Consider the following 16,625-nt stretch of genomic DNA (forward strand, 5'->3'; position numbering starts at 1 on the left):
AATAAGGTTTGTGAGGCATGACCTATCCTTCACAAAACCGTGCTGACTATCCCTAATCAAATTATTCTTTTCGAGATGATTATAAATCCTATTTCTTATAACCTTTTCCAACACTTTACCAACAACTGAAGTAAGGCTCACTGGTCTATAATTACCAGGGTTGTCTCTACTCCCCTTCTTGAACAGGGGAACCACATTTGCTATCCCTTACATGGCTTCCCAGAGGATCCTAGGATAAATCCCATTCGGCCCAGGGGACTTATCCATTTTCACACTGTGCAGGATTTCTAATACCTCTTCCCTGTGAACCTCAATCTCACCTAAGCCTGTATCTCAGTATTCTCCTTGACAACATTGTCGTTTTCTAGAGTGAATACTGTCAAAAAATATTCATTTAGTGCTTCCCCTATCTACTCTGACTCGACACACAACTTCCCACTACTATCTTTGATTGGCCCTAATCTTACTCTCGTCATTCTTTTATTCCTTAAATACCTATAGAAAGCCTTAGGGTTTACCCTGATGCTATCCGCCAACAACTTCTCATGTCTCCTCCTGGCTTTTCTGAGCTCTCTCTTTAGGTCTTTCCTGGCTACCTTGTAACCCTCAAGCGCCCTAACGGAGCCTTCACATCTCACCCCAACATAAACCTTCTTCTTCCTCTTGACCAGAGGTTCCACTTCCCTCGTAAACCACGGCTCCCACGCTCTACAACTTCCTCCCTGCCTGACTGGTACATACTTATCGAGGACACACAGGAGCCTTTCCTTGAATAAGCTCCACATTTCCAATGTGCCCATCCCCTGCAGTTTCCTTCACCATCCTATGCTTCCTAAATCTTGCCTAATCGCATCGTAATTGCCTTTCCCCCAGCTGTAACTCTTGCCCAGTGGTATACACCTATCCCTTTCTATCACTAAAATAAACATAACAGAATTGTGATCACTATCACCAAAGTGCTCACCTACTTGCAAGTCTAACACCTGGCCAGGCTCATTACCCAGTACCAAATCTAATGTGGCTTCGCCCCTTGTTGGCCTGTCTACATACTGTGTCAGGAAGCCCTCCTGCACACACTGGACAAAAACTGACCCATCTATAGTGTTCCCAGTCAATATTAGGAAAGTGGAAGTCCCCCATGACAACTACCCTGTCTCTCTCACTGCTATCAAGAATCATCTTTGCTATCCTTTCCTCTACATCTCTGGAACTATTCGGAGGCCTATAGAAAACTCCCAACAGGGTGACCTCTCCTTTCCTGTTTCTAATTTCAGCCCATACTACCTCAGTTGACGAGTCCCCAAACATCCTTTCTGCAACTGTCCTTGACCAACAATGCCACACCTCCCCCTCTTTTACCATCTTACAGTTCAAACCAACTTCTTGCTTGCCGGTGCTATCTTGCGTCCCTGAAACTTGATTTCGGACCTCCCTACTCTCAACCTTTTCTATACACGAACTACAATTTTGGTCCCCATCCCCTGCTGGATTAGTTTAAACCCACCCCAATAGTCTTAGTGAAATCCCCCCCCCAGAGGATATTGGTACCCCTCTGGTTCAGATGAAGACCATCCTGCTTGTAGAGGTCCCAGCTACCCCAGAAAGAGCCCTAATTATCCAAGAATTCAAAACCCTCCCTCCTGCACCATCCCTGTAGCCACGTGTTCAACTCCTCTCTCTCCCTATTCCTCGCCTCACTAGCATGTGGCATGAGCAACAAACCAGAGACAACAACTCTGTTCATCCTAGCTCTAAGCTTCCATCTTGGCTCCCTGAATTTCTGCCTTAAATCCCCATCTCTCTTCCTACCTATGTCGTTGGTGCCTATGTGGACCACGACGTGGGGCTGATCCCTCTCCCCCTTAGGTTCCCAAAAACATGATAAGAGACATCATGAACCCTGGCACCTGGGAGGCAACACCAACCGTGAGTCTCTCTCATCCCACATCATCCTATCTGTTCCCCTAACTATGGAGTCCCCAATGACTACTGCTCTGCTCCTCTTCCCCCTTCCCTTCTGAGCAGCAGGGACAGACTCTGTGCCAGAGCCCTGTGCCCCATTGCTTTCCCCTGGTAAGTCCCCCCCCCCCAACAGTATCCAAAACGGTATACTTATTGTTGAGGGGAATGGCCACAGGGGATCCCTGCACCGCCTGTCGGTTCCCTTTCTGTCCCCTGACTGTAACCCACCTGCCTTTTTCTTGTACCTGAGGAGTGACTACCACCCTGTAACTCCTCTCAATAACCCCTTCTGCCTCCCGAATGATCCGAAGTTCATCCAGCTCCAGCTCCAGTTCCGTAACATGGTTTTCGTGGAGCTGGAGTTGGATGCACTTCCCACAGATGTAGTCGGCAGGGACACTAGTGGTGACCCTTACCTCTCACATTCTGCAGGAGGAATATTCAACTGCCATAACCTCCATTCTGCAGGAGGAATATTCAACTGCCATAACCTCCATTCCCACTATTCTAAATTCCCAAAGAGACTGTTGAAAAATATGGAATAATGTTTTGTGAGTTAAGGAGTTTCAGAGATAACCAGTTCTGAAGAAGGGTCACTGGACCCAAAATATTAACTCAATTTCTCTTCACAAATGCTGACACAGCTACTGAGTTTTTCAAACAATTTCTGTTTGAACTGCACCTGCAGATCTTTTGAATTGAATTGAACTGAATTGAATTGAATTGAATTTATTGTCACGTTTTTTGGAAAAAGGTATCATGAATTGGGCACGGAGCTAATCACTTCATATTCCACTGGATATGTTTATTCCTTCGTTCAATGTGTTTGGATGTCCCAGCTCATTTCAACATATGGAATTCTTTCCCAGCAACCTCTTTCCAACTCTTTAAACTGAACGTACTATATTTTAACTATAACTAACTTAACTATAGTTATGTCTCTATCATGACAAAGGCTTCTGCATAAGTACTTCCTAATCCACAAAAATCATTTACTCAGACACATATCTTTGAGATCACTGACCATTTTCGCTCGGCAAAGAATATTGCCCACACAGTTCAGAACAGGAACCATAGAAATCCATGAACATTTGTTATTTCTCCATCTGGTCCTATAACGTTGGAAATCAATACTTCAATCATTAGGTCATGAACTCTGAGAAACAGCTAAATGCTAATCTTTGTCACTTGCTGTTACTAGTTCACTTAGTAACAAGCTGTTGTGTGGAACATTTTAAAGACAGTTAGAAACATTTAGTAGCAGTTAGCAGATACTGGATTTAGTTTTCTATTTTGTGAAAGTAAGAAGCAGAAATAAAGTACAGAATAGGACTAGACCATTAATGTTTGTTCCACCACTTTGTATTATCATCTCGATCATGGATTCTACCCATTTCACTGATCTTAGCTGATTCTTGATCCCTGAAAACACACACTGCAGATTAATGCAATCAGTTTCAAGAACGAAAGATAAAGTGATGGGCATATGAAGCAGCAATGTATCAATAATATTCCCAATTCTTCGCTTTTCCAAATACGTCAACAAAATTTTTTCTGCTTTCATAACTAATGCTGAATTGAATTAAGATTACTTACAGTGTGGAAACAGGCCCTTCGGCCCAACAAGTCCACACCGACTCTCCGAAGAGCAACCCACCCAGACCCATTCCTCTACACCTAACACTACGGGCACTTTAGCATGGCCAATTCACCTAACCTGCACATCTTTGGACTGTGGGAGGAAACCAAAGCACCCGGGGGAAACCCACGCAGACAGGGGGAGAATGTACAAACTCCACACAGATAGTCACCCGAGGCAGGAATTGAACACAGGTCCCTGGCGCTGTGAGGCAGCAGTGCTAACCACTGTGCCACCGTGCCGCCCTAAATTATTTTCTCCCATCTTTTAGATTTTGGTTCAATTGTCAATAATCAAACACTAACCTTGATGGATTGAAGAGGTTATCTCAAATCGGAACTGCAGCTGGCCACTCACATGGTCTGTTGGCAGCCTTCGTCCTAATGTATAGCTCACCACCCTGTCCCTGAAAGATAACAAATTAGGTTATAGAACACTTTCACATGGATAATAAAGTAAGATTTTGGAATTTAATGACAATCATGAAAGCAACATTTAAGAGGCATTTATACATCAGATGAATAGGCAGAGAGTGGAAGGATACAAACCATGTACAGGCAGATGGGATTAGTTTAGAATGGCAACATCAGCACAGACATGGTGGGCTGAAAGACTTATTCCTGTGCTGTACTGTGTTCCGTGTTCTGTGTTCTAGTTAATTGATCAAAGATTTACGATGCTCAAAGCATGCAGCGGGGAAACTCAGCACATTCACTTGGAATGTAATCTTTTTGCTTGGTAAATGTTTGGAAGGACCTTGATGGCCAGCACTAAAATAAACAATGGACAAAGTTCTCTTTGGATCCACAGCTATCAAATAACTTGTTAGCCCAGTTAGTTAAGCAGATGGACTACAGTTTTCACTCAGAAGGTTTCTTGCCATTGAAACTGGCAGGAAAAGACAATCAGCCATTTTCTCTGCACTTTCACAGATATCACTGTAATGAAAATGGGAAAATTCAACAGTTGGTTCCTAGTGTGCTGAATGTTAAGGTTTTATGGTTAGGTCATAAGTTAAGGCAAATTAGGCCATTCAGCCCATCCAGTCTGCTCTTCCATTCAATCATGGCTGATATATTTTTCAAACCAATTGCCTGCCTTCTCCCCGTAACCCTTGACCCCCTTACTAATCAAAAACCCAACTATCTCTGTCTTAAACACAAAAACAGCTTGGCATCCGCAGCCTTCTGTGGCAATGACATCCATAGACTCATCTCCCTATAGCTGAAGAAATTCTCCTCACCGCAGTTCTAAAGGGTAGCCCCTTCACTCCGAAGCTGTGAGCTCAGGTAATAGTGTCTCTTAATAGGGAAAACATCTTCTCCATGTCCACTCTATCTAGGATGCTCAGTTTTCTGCAAGTTTCAGCAAGATCCCCCTTCATCCTTCTAAATACCACTGAGTACAGACCCAGAGTCCTCATCCTTTCCTCATATGATAAGTCCTTCATCCCTGGGAGAACTCTTGTGGACCCCTCCAATGCCAGCACATCCTTCCTTAGATATGAGAACCAAAACTGTTTACAATAATCTAAATGCAGCCTCACCCTCTTGAAATGAATGCTAACAATGTATTTGGCCTCCTAACTGCTAACTAACCTGCATGTTAACCTTAAGAGAATCCTGATGTAGGACTCCTAAGTTGCTTTGTCCTTCAGATTTTCCCATTTAGAAAATAGTCCATGCCAGTATTCTCCCTACCAAAGTGCTTAAGCTCAGACTTTCTCATATTCTATCCCATCTTCTACTTCTTGCCCAATGCCCTGGCCTGCCCAAATTCTTCTGCAGCCTTCCCGCTTCCTCAGCATTACCTGTCCCTCCACCTACCTTTGTGCCATCTAAAACTTAGCAACAATGCCCTCAGTTCCTTTGTCCAGATCATTAGTGTAGAACATAAAAAGTTGTGGTCCCAACACTAACCCCTGTGGAACTCCACTAGCCACCAGCTACCATCCTGAAAAAGACCCTTTTATCCCCACTCTCTGGCTTCTGCCAGTCAGCCAATCCTCTATCCATACCAGTACCTTGCCCGTAAAACAATACGCTCTTATTTATCTTATTGAGTATAAAAGTTGGCAAGTTCTGTGTGCATCATATCAAAGGCCTTCTGGAAATCTGAATAGATCACATTTAGCGGATCTTCCTTGTCTACTTGCTCATTACCTTCTCAATTTCTGTTGATAACTCAATTTATCTCAGAATAATGCATACATGGACTGCATGCTTTGGCACAGCTCAAGTAAGTACAATAAACTATGAACTGCTGATGTGGAGGATCTAAAACAAAAACAGAAGTTGCTGGAGACACTCAGCAGGTCATGATGAAGGGCTTTTGCCCGAAACGTCGGCTCTCCTGCTCCTCCGATGCTGCCTGACCTGCTGTGCTTTTCCAGCACCACACTTTTGACTCTGATCTCCAGCATCTGCAGTCCTCATTTTCTCACACTCAGCAGGCCTGGCAACATCTATGGAGAGAAATGTTTTAAGTCCAGTGATCCTTCTTCAGGATCCTGCTGACATAAGTATTTTGCTTCCAGTTGAGCCATGGGAACAGTTATAACCCTACAGTGACATCTTCAGTTTTAATCAGGAAAAAGTTCTTCATGTAGTTATTCTGTTTGTGCTGCTCCTTCAGAAATACTTGTAAAACCCATGGCCATGACTTGGCAAGCCAGAGAGAAAATACAGAAATAAAAATAACAATACTTGGAAATTAACACTCTGATCGTACAGGAGCTCCATTTTGAAGAATGCAAGACAAGTCAGACCTGTATGTCTGGTTCTCAAGTTTTACCTTCATTGCCTTCTGGGATGAGCAGCATGAGAGCCATAGGTTGTGTGGAGACCATGAAGACTTCATGGGAAGGGAGTGTGAGAGATGAAGGCTCAAAGGCTCAGAATGAAGTTCTATGATACAACACAGGCATTTTGAACAAATGACGTCCACAGCCAGCAACCCCCATGACTGCCTCCAACCTCTCTTCCAGAGTGGTTACTCTGACTGCAACCCACACCCACTTCCCAGCAATACAAATCTGGACTGCAGGAGCATTTTCTCCAGAAGTTAGCCAGTGAAGCCAGGAATTTCCCTGACTCCTGCTTTGGTCTCCAGGATGAAAACCCAAGCCCTAACATTGGGCAGTTTGTTTTATTCAGTCATATCAGGTTAAGGCTGATGCTTCCACATTTTTGTTTTTTTCAATTGCCTGAAATGGAAACCATAAAATGACTCTCATCTTGTACACTTTAAAATGGATATCCAGGCTATGGCCTTGTCCAGGGCAAGTCTTATTTCACAAATCTGCTTGAGTTTTTTGAGGAAGTGACAAAAATGATTGTTGAGATAAGGGCAGTCAATGTTGTCAACATGGACTCTACTAAAGTATTCGATAAGGTCTCTCATGGTAGGCTGGTCCAGAAGAAGTCACATGGTATCCACAGTGACTTGGAAAGTTTGATACAAAGTTGATTGGTCATATGAGACAGAGTGTAGTTGTGGGAGGGTGTTTTTCTGACTGGAGGTCTGTGACAAGTGGTGTTTGACAAGGATCAGTGCTGGGACCTCTGATGTTTGTAATATGTAAAAGTGATTTGGATGAAAGTGCAGGTGGTCTGATTAGTAAGTTTGCAGATGACTCAGAAACTGGTGGAGTTGTGAATAGTGAGGAAGGCTATGAAAGGATGTAGCAGGATATAGATCAAGTAGAAAGTTGAGTGGAGTAATAGCAGACAGAGTTGAATCTGGACAAGTGTGAGGTGATGAATTTTGGGAGGTCAAATGAAAAAAGAAAGTATACAGTAAATGTCAGGACTCTGGGAACATTAACATACAGAGGGACCTTGGAGTCCATTTTTCCCTGAAAGTGGCAAGTGGATAAAGTACTAAGAAAAACATATGGCATGCTTTCATCAGTTGAGACATTTGAGTATAAACGTTGGCAAGTCATATTGCATCTGTATAAAACTTCAGTTAGGCCACATTTGGAGCAATGTGTGTTGTTATAGTTGCCACACTATGGGAAGGATGTAGAGACTTTGGAGAGAGTGCAAAAGAGGTTTATCAGGATGTCGAGGAGAAAGTGAGGACTGCAGATGCTGGAGATCAGAGCTGAAAATGTATTGCTGGAAAAGCACAGCAGGTCAGGCAGCATCCAAGGAGCAGGAGAATCGACGTTTCGGGCACAAGCCCTTCTTCAGGAGAGGGAGGAAGAGAGCTTCTTCAAGGAAGGCATCCTTGTAAGAGGATTCGCAGTAGGTTAAAATCTTCGAGGAGAAAGTGAGGACTGAAGATGCTGGTATCAGTATGTCGCCTTGATTACAGTGTATTAGCTATAAGGAGAGGTTGGACAAACCTGGCTGATTTTCACTAGAGCAATGGAGGCTGAGGGACAAATTGATACAAGTATATAAAATTATGAGAGGCAATGGATAAGGTGAATAGTCAGAGTCTTTTTTCCAGCTTGGAAATGTCAAATACAAGGGAGCATTGGTTTTAAGTGTGAGGGAGTAAGTTTAAAGGAGATGTACAAGGAAAGCTTTTTTTTAAACAGAGGGTGGTTGGTGCTGGATTGTGCTGCCAGGGAGTGTAGTAGAAATTGACACATTAGCAACATTTAAGCGGCATTTATACAAATCTATGAATAAGTAGGGAATAGAGGGATATCGACAATGTGCAAGCAGATGGGATGCGTTTAGAATTGCATCATGGTCGGTACAGGCTTGGGAGGCTGAAGGGCCTGTTCCCGTGCAGTTCTGTTCTATGTTCCATGATATCTAGAGTGTTCATTTTCAGGTTTTATTGACTTTTTTTACTGATTTTTCTCTCTGTCTACCACTAGCTTCATTCATTCAATATTTTGATAAGGTCACTTTAGTTCCTTCTCAATTGTCAAACCATTTTTGATGCTATAACTTAAGATTTTGGCAGCTTAGTTCTCTACAGGATAATTTCTGATTTCCAATCATTTTGCTCACTCTCACAGGATCTCCCAGAAACAGAATTTTGGAAGCATAGATTTCTTGAGCATAGTGCTTTGATCAGTTACTGACATGTGAAAGAGTTGCCAATTAGTCACAGGTTGAGGGATTTTAGCCTTTATCTCTCCCAGTCTAAGACCCCTCCATACAATCTGAAAAACATGCAATGTAAAACTGATCAAGTGCTGCTATGACAAGGTGCCATCGTTTAAATGGGATGCTAAATCAAGAGCTAGTTTGCTTGTTTGATGAATGGAAAAGATTCCAGCCAACATTAAGCCCTGAACCAATATCAATAAAAAAAAGGTTTAGTGAATGTTTACTAAATTGATTAGGATGGAATTTTGCTTATTTTACAAAATGTCTGCTATGTTTCCTTCAGAACCACAGATAACTTCATTTCAGAAAGAATGAATTGGTCATGAAATCCTTTGAGAATGCCCTTTTTTATTGAAACTGTTGTGAGACAGCTTTCATAATTGTTGATGTGCGCAGTGTTCAAGTGGGAAGTGTAGTTTGCTCACTATTGTCTGTCAACAATTGTGTTCATGATTTTACAATTATTTGTCTCTTCTGAGTATTTGGTGCTGATATAATATTCCATTTCTAACCACTAGATGGCTGCATTCAACTTCTACACCGTTCCACTCCTAATTTGCTGCAGGAAACGTGAAGAGTGAACATGGTCTGATTGAAGCTCTCAAACAATTGCACAACATTATTTTCATGACAGAAGGGAATGTTTTTCTTACAATGAGCTGAGGGTATTAGATGGTTTGTCACTACATGAAGTCTTTTAGCTAAGGATTAACCAATAACACTCTATTCTAAGCCCTGTAGTACCTGATGATGGCTTGATTTTCTCTTAAATCACTCTCAACTGAGAAAGACATTCCAAAATATCACAGAAAAATTAAACAAGTTTTCATCCTGCCGTGGAGCACATGTGCAAAAATACTACATTTTAAATAAACTTCTATATTCATTACTTGTCAACAAGAGAAAGAAAATAATAATAATTTATAATAATATATAATATATCAATAATTAAAAATAATAATATATAATAGTTTATCATTTCTTTTTTAGCCAAACGAATGTGCTTTCTTTCTCATAGTGATAGCACTCACAGGATTATACTACATGTTGCCACCTTCAAGGTAGATGGGATACTGGATTTAGCCTTGTGCCCAATAAGTTTGAAAACAATTTGCCTAACCGATAGCCAATTCTGTAACAGGCATACATATGGATATTCTCCTCAGCACATTCCCCTTTTATGTGGTAAGAAGCTTGACATCACAAAGTAGCCCACTTGATTGGCACCACATCCACAAACACTCACTCTCTCCACCACTGACATTCTTTAGCAGTAATGTGAACTATCTATAAGATGTACCGTACTGCAGAAATTCAGCACTTTCTAAACCCATAACCACTTCTATATCTAGAAGAACAAGGGCAACAGATACATGGGAACACCACCATCTTCAAGTTTCCCTCCAAAATACTTAACATCCTGACTCAAAAATATATCATGATTCTTTCAGCATCACTGGGTCAAAGTCCTGTGCTTCCCTCCCTGACAGCATTGTAAGTGTACCTACAGCACATAGTCTGCAGCAGTTCAAAAAAGCAACACACCACCACCTTCACCAGGACAAATAATGATGGGCAACAAAACAACATCACATCCCATGAATGAATAAAACGTGTTCAACTGGTGTGAAAAATATTTTTTAAATCACGAAAATGAACCTTCCAGCTCAGCGAGCAAACCTACATCCAGAACCTCAACCTGAGCTACAAATCTTCTCAAAACTCACTAATTTCTTAGACTCGTCCACAAACAATGACCAAAGTAAAACAGTCTGGGCATAGCTAATAGAGATAATGGGGATATCTGCAAGAGCTCCTGTACTGTTCCTTTTAGAGAAGGTCCACCACATTAAGTAACAGTTAGGCATTTAACAGGGCAGTGGGAAAGGGGCAAGGACTTCAGCTATAGACATTCTGCTTCCCTGAAGCTGTTGGCCAATCAATTATCTGTTCTATTGAACACTAGTGCCCTCAGCAAAGTGGTGGTGGCTGCTGGTAGTACACCCACCCACAGCCAAGGATCGGTGTTGGATTCCTGCACCACAGCTGAAAGAATACAATGGGGGAAGTTATTGAGTGAGGGTCATCAGGGAGGAGGGCATTAGGGTCACCAGCAAGAGCATGAAGTGCCATTCAGCAGGCACTGCCCCTCAACCCTATCCTTTTCCAGTATTGGCCCCCTCAATATTCTGCTAAAAGTTACAATAAAATCTAGACTGTCAATAACATATTTTAATGCCAGTTGATTTGAATAATATCAAATGATATTTCATGTTGTAAAACTAAGGTGATACTTCTATAATGCAGGACAAGTGATGGGGAATTTCTTTTGGCTTTTTTAATTATTGTTCATTTTCATAACAACTAGATTGTGAATACTTATCAATGAGGAGAAAGTGAGGACTGCAGATGCTGGAGATCAGAGCTGAAAATGTGTTGCTTATCAATGGTCTCCTTTTTATTCTTTCTAGTTATTTGATATAAGTTAACATTCAAATACTACCACAGTAGGATTTCATAATCAACGTTCCTGTTGAAGCTTAGGGAGAGGATTTATTTGAGCCACACCAACTCTTATCCTTGACAAGAGAATGCAGGGATGCAGTTGTTTCAAGGTTTGCATCTGCCTGACTCAGTGAAAAGGAGGTGGGGTAAAATGAGATTTGAAGGTTGACTGGACTGATTCTCGAGATGAAAGAATTACCCAAGGGGAACTGTTCCTTGAGGTGTAGAGATCAATGAGACATAGATTTAAGGTAAGGGACAGGAGGTTCAGAGGGGATGTGAGGTAAAACCTTTTCATCCAGATGGTGGTGGGAATCTGGAACTCATTGTCTGTGAGCCATTTTGAACTGAGATGAGGAGAAATTCCTTCATTCAAACTGTATTAATGTTGGCACTCTCTATTCCTGAAAACCACGCATGCTAAATTGTTAAGTCTATTCAAAATGGGAAATCAATAGACTTCTGGATATTAAAGAAATTGAAGGATACTGGAATAATGCAGGAATGTGAAATTGAGGTAGTAGATTAGTCATTGCTCTTACTGAATTGCACAGCAAGCATGATGAGCCAAATGGCCTACTCCTGTCCCCACTTTTTATGTCCTTATTTAATGTTTTGCTGTAAATTGGCAAACCTTTTTAAGTTCAGTGTGACAAGCTATACTGCGATAGGTGAGTCTGGGACCATAATAGAAATGAATAATCATGAAATTTCACCACTCATCTTATAAGCAGACTGAAATCTTGATAAAGAATTAAACATTGCTTAAAGACTGCTACATACAAACAAGAAAAAGGTAATGCTGAAATACTGACCTTTGAATATACTGGAAACATTCTAATCTTTATACACTGAAATACAAATCATCTAAATACATTGCACAGTAATAATTGCTCCTGGCAGTTGATCTAATGTATCTTAAATTGTCAGAAAAGCAAAATGTGAATCCAGTTGTTCTGCATAGTGCACTAGGACCACTACTGTTGGAATGATGGCATTTTCTAAATGAACAGATCTCAACCCTTATATTTAAATCAGTACAAAGAAAGGAAAAAAGGTATTCCATTTAAATAGGATCTTTTACAACCTCAAGAGGTCCAACAGTACTGTATGCCCAAATTAAGTGTTTTGTAGTCCAGTGGCTACTGTACCCCAGAATACATGCAAACAGAAAGCTCTCATGCTTCAGTTGAACAATGAGAACTGTGTGTGTGTGTGTGTGACAGAAGCCAAAGCTATTGAATACCTGCCAGTGCCATCATTTCCTTAGTGTCCTGATCTGCTGCTGGATTGCCTTATTTCGCTGCATTGTGTAATGGTGCTCTATTTCCATTATGCTGCAGCTCCAACTTTAAATGTATTAGCAGTCTTTCATTAGCTTTCTAACATTTTGTGTGGGTTCCCAGCTTGCTGCAGGCTGGTTGCCCACATTGTGACTGAAAGGAACATCATGTTAAAAACCTGAAAAGCATCATCAGCCCAACGGCTGGCAGCTAATATGTCAAACAACCCACAGCATCTGATTTCATTAACTCCTTTGGTATTTTGAAAACATTTTGAAAAGTTGACTGAGAATCACAAAAGAGAACTATAAATATTTTTTCATTTAAGTGGCTTTAATGACTTTAGATGCTCACCTTTCTCATTTGTCAAAGATAACCACTCTTCTTTGCCAATTTGGCTTATCTCATCTAAACATCAAGTATGCTAGAATATCTAGTTCCCAACCTTGCTCACCCTGAAACTAGCCATTCATAATGGCTACTATATCAAGCTCACTTATTTCTATCTAGCTAATCTTTGATACATGAATGCTTCACATATTCTAATACAAGCCTTTAGCTTTAAAAGTTTTTTCTATTTTCTTTGATTTCACTTTGTCTCTAATGTTACATCAACTTGATACTTTTGTCCTTTCCTGCCACTCTCTGCCAATTTTTTACTCAAATTACAACACAAGTTGACATTTTCACTTATGTAGAAGAAAGATGGCTAGGAGGAGACCATTAAATTCTGAAAGTTAAGATTTTGATAAACCTGCAGCTTAAGAAACTTAGCATTGCACAGCACAGTAGCTCAATGGTTACACTAGATCATTGATCTAGAGGTTGAGTTGAAATCACATGTTGCCAAAATGTAAAATAAAATTGTAGTTATTGGGCTAGACCAGAAAAATGATGATGAAAACTACTTGATTCTTACAATAACTCAACGAGTCCATTCGTACTCTTCAGAGTAAGTAGACTGTCACCCTTCCATAGCGCGACTGATATTTATCTTCAGTCCAGCATTTGGTATCTAATGTCCTCATAGCAACTGGGAATGAGCAATGAGTGCTGCTTTGTCAAAATCATCCACATCCAAATTAAAATTAAAATTAAAACAAGGTAGGAGCTTTTCTCACCAACATTAGGACTTTTAAAAACACAGCATTTGTATATATTTTGCCAAAGCCAAAGAGCATATATTCTGACCAGGAGGTGAAGCAAATCCCAAACAAAGTAAAACTAAAAATCATCAAAATATATTTGTGGTACCCCAACATCTTAAACACAAAAGCATGGTTAAATTAAACTCAAGACTACTCCTTTTTTTTCACATTTTGTCTTACTTGTTGCATATTCAAGATTCACTTTTGATTTCCTGGCTTTACTACATATTTTTTTAAAAATTGAATATTTGACAAAGTAACTCATTTTGAATCATCTTTACCAGTTATTAAATTGAGACTTTTATTCCATGTAATATTAAATATATTCTTCTAGATAGGAAATATAAATAGTTATATTTTCACAGAGATACTAAAAACTTACCCTATTGCATGTCTTTCTAATAATCGTTGTACTGGCATCGAAAGCTTTCCTAGAAAACGCTTTATTATGGGACGACTCTTTGCAAACTTGTCCTTGACCTCAATTTCAAGAACATCCGTAGGGAGAGAAACAAAACTGTGCTGCTGCAAAACAGCAAGAGAAGAGAGAAACATTATCACACAAACTGATTGGTACCTACAAAATTTAACAATTAGCCAGCCTAAAGTTGCAATGTGCACCCTATAAATAACTTACATTATCTACTTCCTAATGATGACTTCATTCTAAATGGATCCCAACTACAGTTAAGTCTGCTTTTTGTCTTTCTTTTAGATTGTGACAGAATATCATAAATGCATCAATCATTGCTTGGCACTTCTTATGATAGTTTCACAGCACTATCATAATGATGTGGAAAAGCTTCAAGTAATTTAAAGGAAATTTGTGAATTATTTACAATGTACATGTCTGTAGATCAGTCAGCTCTGAATATTAGTGAGACCGATCTCCAGGGTAAGATTGCGCTGCAGCATCCATACTGGAGTGCAAATATCTGGAATCTTTTCAGTTTGGAATTCAGACTTACAATGTTTTGTAGATGCATGATAAGGAAAGACAACATAGACTTATTATTCATAAAATGTTTCCATAATCCTTAAAGGCATCTTAGCAGACAACAATATTCCTATCAAGCTTTAATCCTTTCATCATGGATGTTCGTGTTCACGATGCTGAGTACAAACTCTTAATGGGTAGAAAATGGTGTTGCAAATGGAAAACAACAACACAGTCAACAATTTAAGATTAGATATAACCACTACTGAAAAATCATTGACTGTCCTCAATTGAAGGATGACAGGAATTCAGAGTCGCAAGTTTCTGCTGAAGGTCTTCTATCTGACCAGCAAAGCTAATTCTTGACCTATAGATCTTTGGGTATATGGAGTAGCACATCCCACGCTATAGTGAGATCTGACTGCAGGATTTACTTCCTTTTATTCCATTCCTAGCAGCTGCTTTTCCCCATTATTAAGAAATTTGCACTTATTTCAAACCCTTTATATGTTTCAGTGGCAAATGCTGTGTAATGCTGAAGCAGTGTTGATAAAGAAGTAGGGCTACTCAGACAGCAATTTCCTGATTTTCATGCTTAATTGTGTGTCTCGAGCTGCCAGAATATACTGTCCTACTTCCTGTTCAATGATGGCAAGTACTGTCAGTGTCACGATTATTTTAGCATAAATTCTATTTTGATAATCTATCATAAATGCACTTTTAGGCAAGTTGAATATGTCTAAAACATCTAAAGATAAAATATTTTCAACAACAATATTTCCAACACCCAATAATTCAATGAGTAAATAACTCAGACTTATAAAGGATGAGATTCTCAGTGAGATGGATATTAGAGCTTTATTCTATTGTGCAGCATCAATTTTACGTCGACTTTGGCTTCCAATAACAATTGTAGCACATTTTAGATTATAGTTAGTATTAAAGTTTGCTGTTAGAAATTATTTGCCAACTCAAGAAATGGGAATGGAAACATAATTTAATATCCCTGTTGCACTTGGAGATCATTGCAGCATCAGTGCCACATGATGACTTAGAGGAATTCTTATTTGTGCAGCTTCAGCCACAATCAGAATGCAACAGAAGAGTATTCTGTAAATTTGGGCCAAGCTTGACAAAACATTTTGATGCAACAATGCCATTAACCTTATTGTGATGAGATTCTATGGTGGTCCTTCGGTTAGTCTACTGGAATTTCAGCAGAAGAATCAGAAGTACACCCTGACAGGTGTTGGAAGAATGTTTCTCCTCATCAGAGAATCTAGGATTAGAGGGCACAGTTTCAAGATAAAGGGATCTTCTATTTAAGAGATAAAGAGGAACGTCTTGTCTCAGAGGATTGTTAGTGCTGGAACATGTTTTCCTCAGAGAGGAGCGGAGCTGCAAATCATCTCAAACCTTGCAAAGAGAAGTGGAGGTTAGAGTGTTCAATATCAAGTTATTTGATCAACAAGAGACTCAAGGGTTAGAGAAGACAGACAGAACAGTGGAGTTAAGGTCACATCAGATTAGCTATGACCTCATTGAATGGCAGAACAAGTTAAAGGTCAGATTAGATCGGCCATGACCTTATTGACTGGCAGAGCAAGTTCAATGGACTAAATGCTCTACCCCTACTTATTTTTCTTATGTTAAGATGTAAAGCTTTTTGCTACCCATAGAGAGTGAAATTATTCTTCGACAGAAATGTAAAGTGGACAATTGCAAATCAGTACTGAAAATGTGTTGCTGCATGAGCCCTTCTTTAGGAATCATTCGAAACGTCAATTCTCCTGCTCCTTGGATGCTGCATGACCTGCTGCGCCTTTCCAGCAACACATTTTCAGCTCCGATCTCCAGCATCTGCAGTCCTCACTTTCTCCTAATTGTAAATCAGTAGCCTGTTTAAGCTCCTGGCTGATTTTACCAAAATAAAACTAAACAGGTTGGAAAATTGGCAGCCGATTTGCAATTACATATTTTGTATTCCTGCCAATTTCTGGTCAGGTTATGGTTACCACTCAGAGTACTACTTACTGAGACATGACTCATTACCTTCAGATAATAGGGAGGAAATAT

The 16,625-nt window shown here is 40.1% G+C and overlaps 1 protein-coding gene across 7 annotated transcripts in view; it reads right to left on the minus strand.

The window, feature by feature from the left end:
* Positions 1 to 16,625, minus strand: part of LOC122549923 (E3 ubiquitin-protein ligase HECW1-like) — a 462,631-nt gene that overhangs the window by 222,145 nt on the left and 223,861 nt on the right. For all 7 annotated transcript variants that reach the window (XM_043690154.1, XM_043690160.1, XM_043690156.1 and 4 more), the window contains 2 exons: positions 13,995 to 14,137; positions 3,907 to 4,007 (listed from right to left, as the gene is read on the minus strand). In XM_043690154.1, the coding sequence (XP_043546089.1) occupies positions 3,907 to 4,007; positions 13,995 to 14,137 (244 nt within the window). The remainder of the gene's footprint in view (positions 1 to 3,906; positions 4,008 to 13,994; positions 14,138 to 16,625) is intronic.

The sequence above is a fragment of the Chiloscyllium plagiosum genome, chromosome 5 (genome assembly GCF_004010195.1).
Source record: "Chiloscyllium plagiosum isolate BGI_BamShark_2017 chromosome 5, ASM401019v2, whole genome shotgun sequence".
Classification (NCBI taxonomy): domain Eukaryota; kingdom Metazoa; phylum Chordata; class Chondrichthyes; order Orectolobiformes; family Hemiscylliidae; genus Chiloscyllium; species Chiloscyllium plagiosum.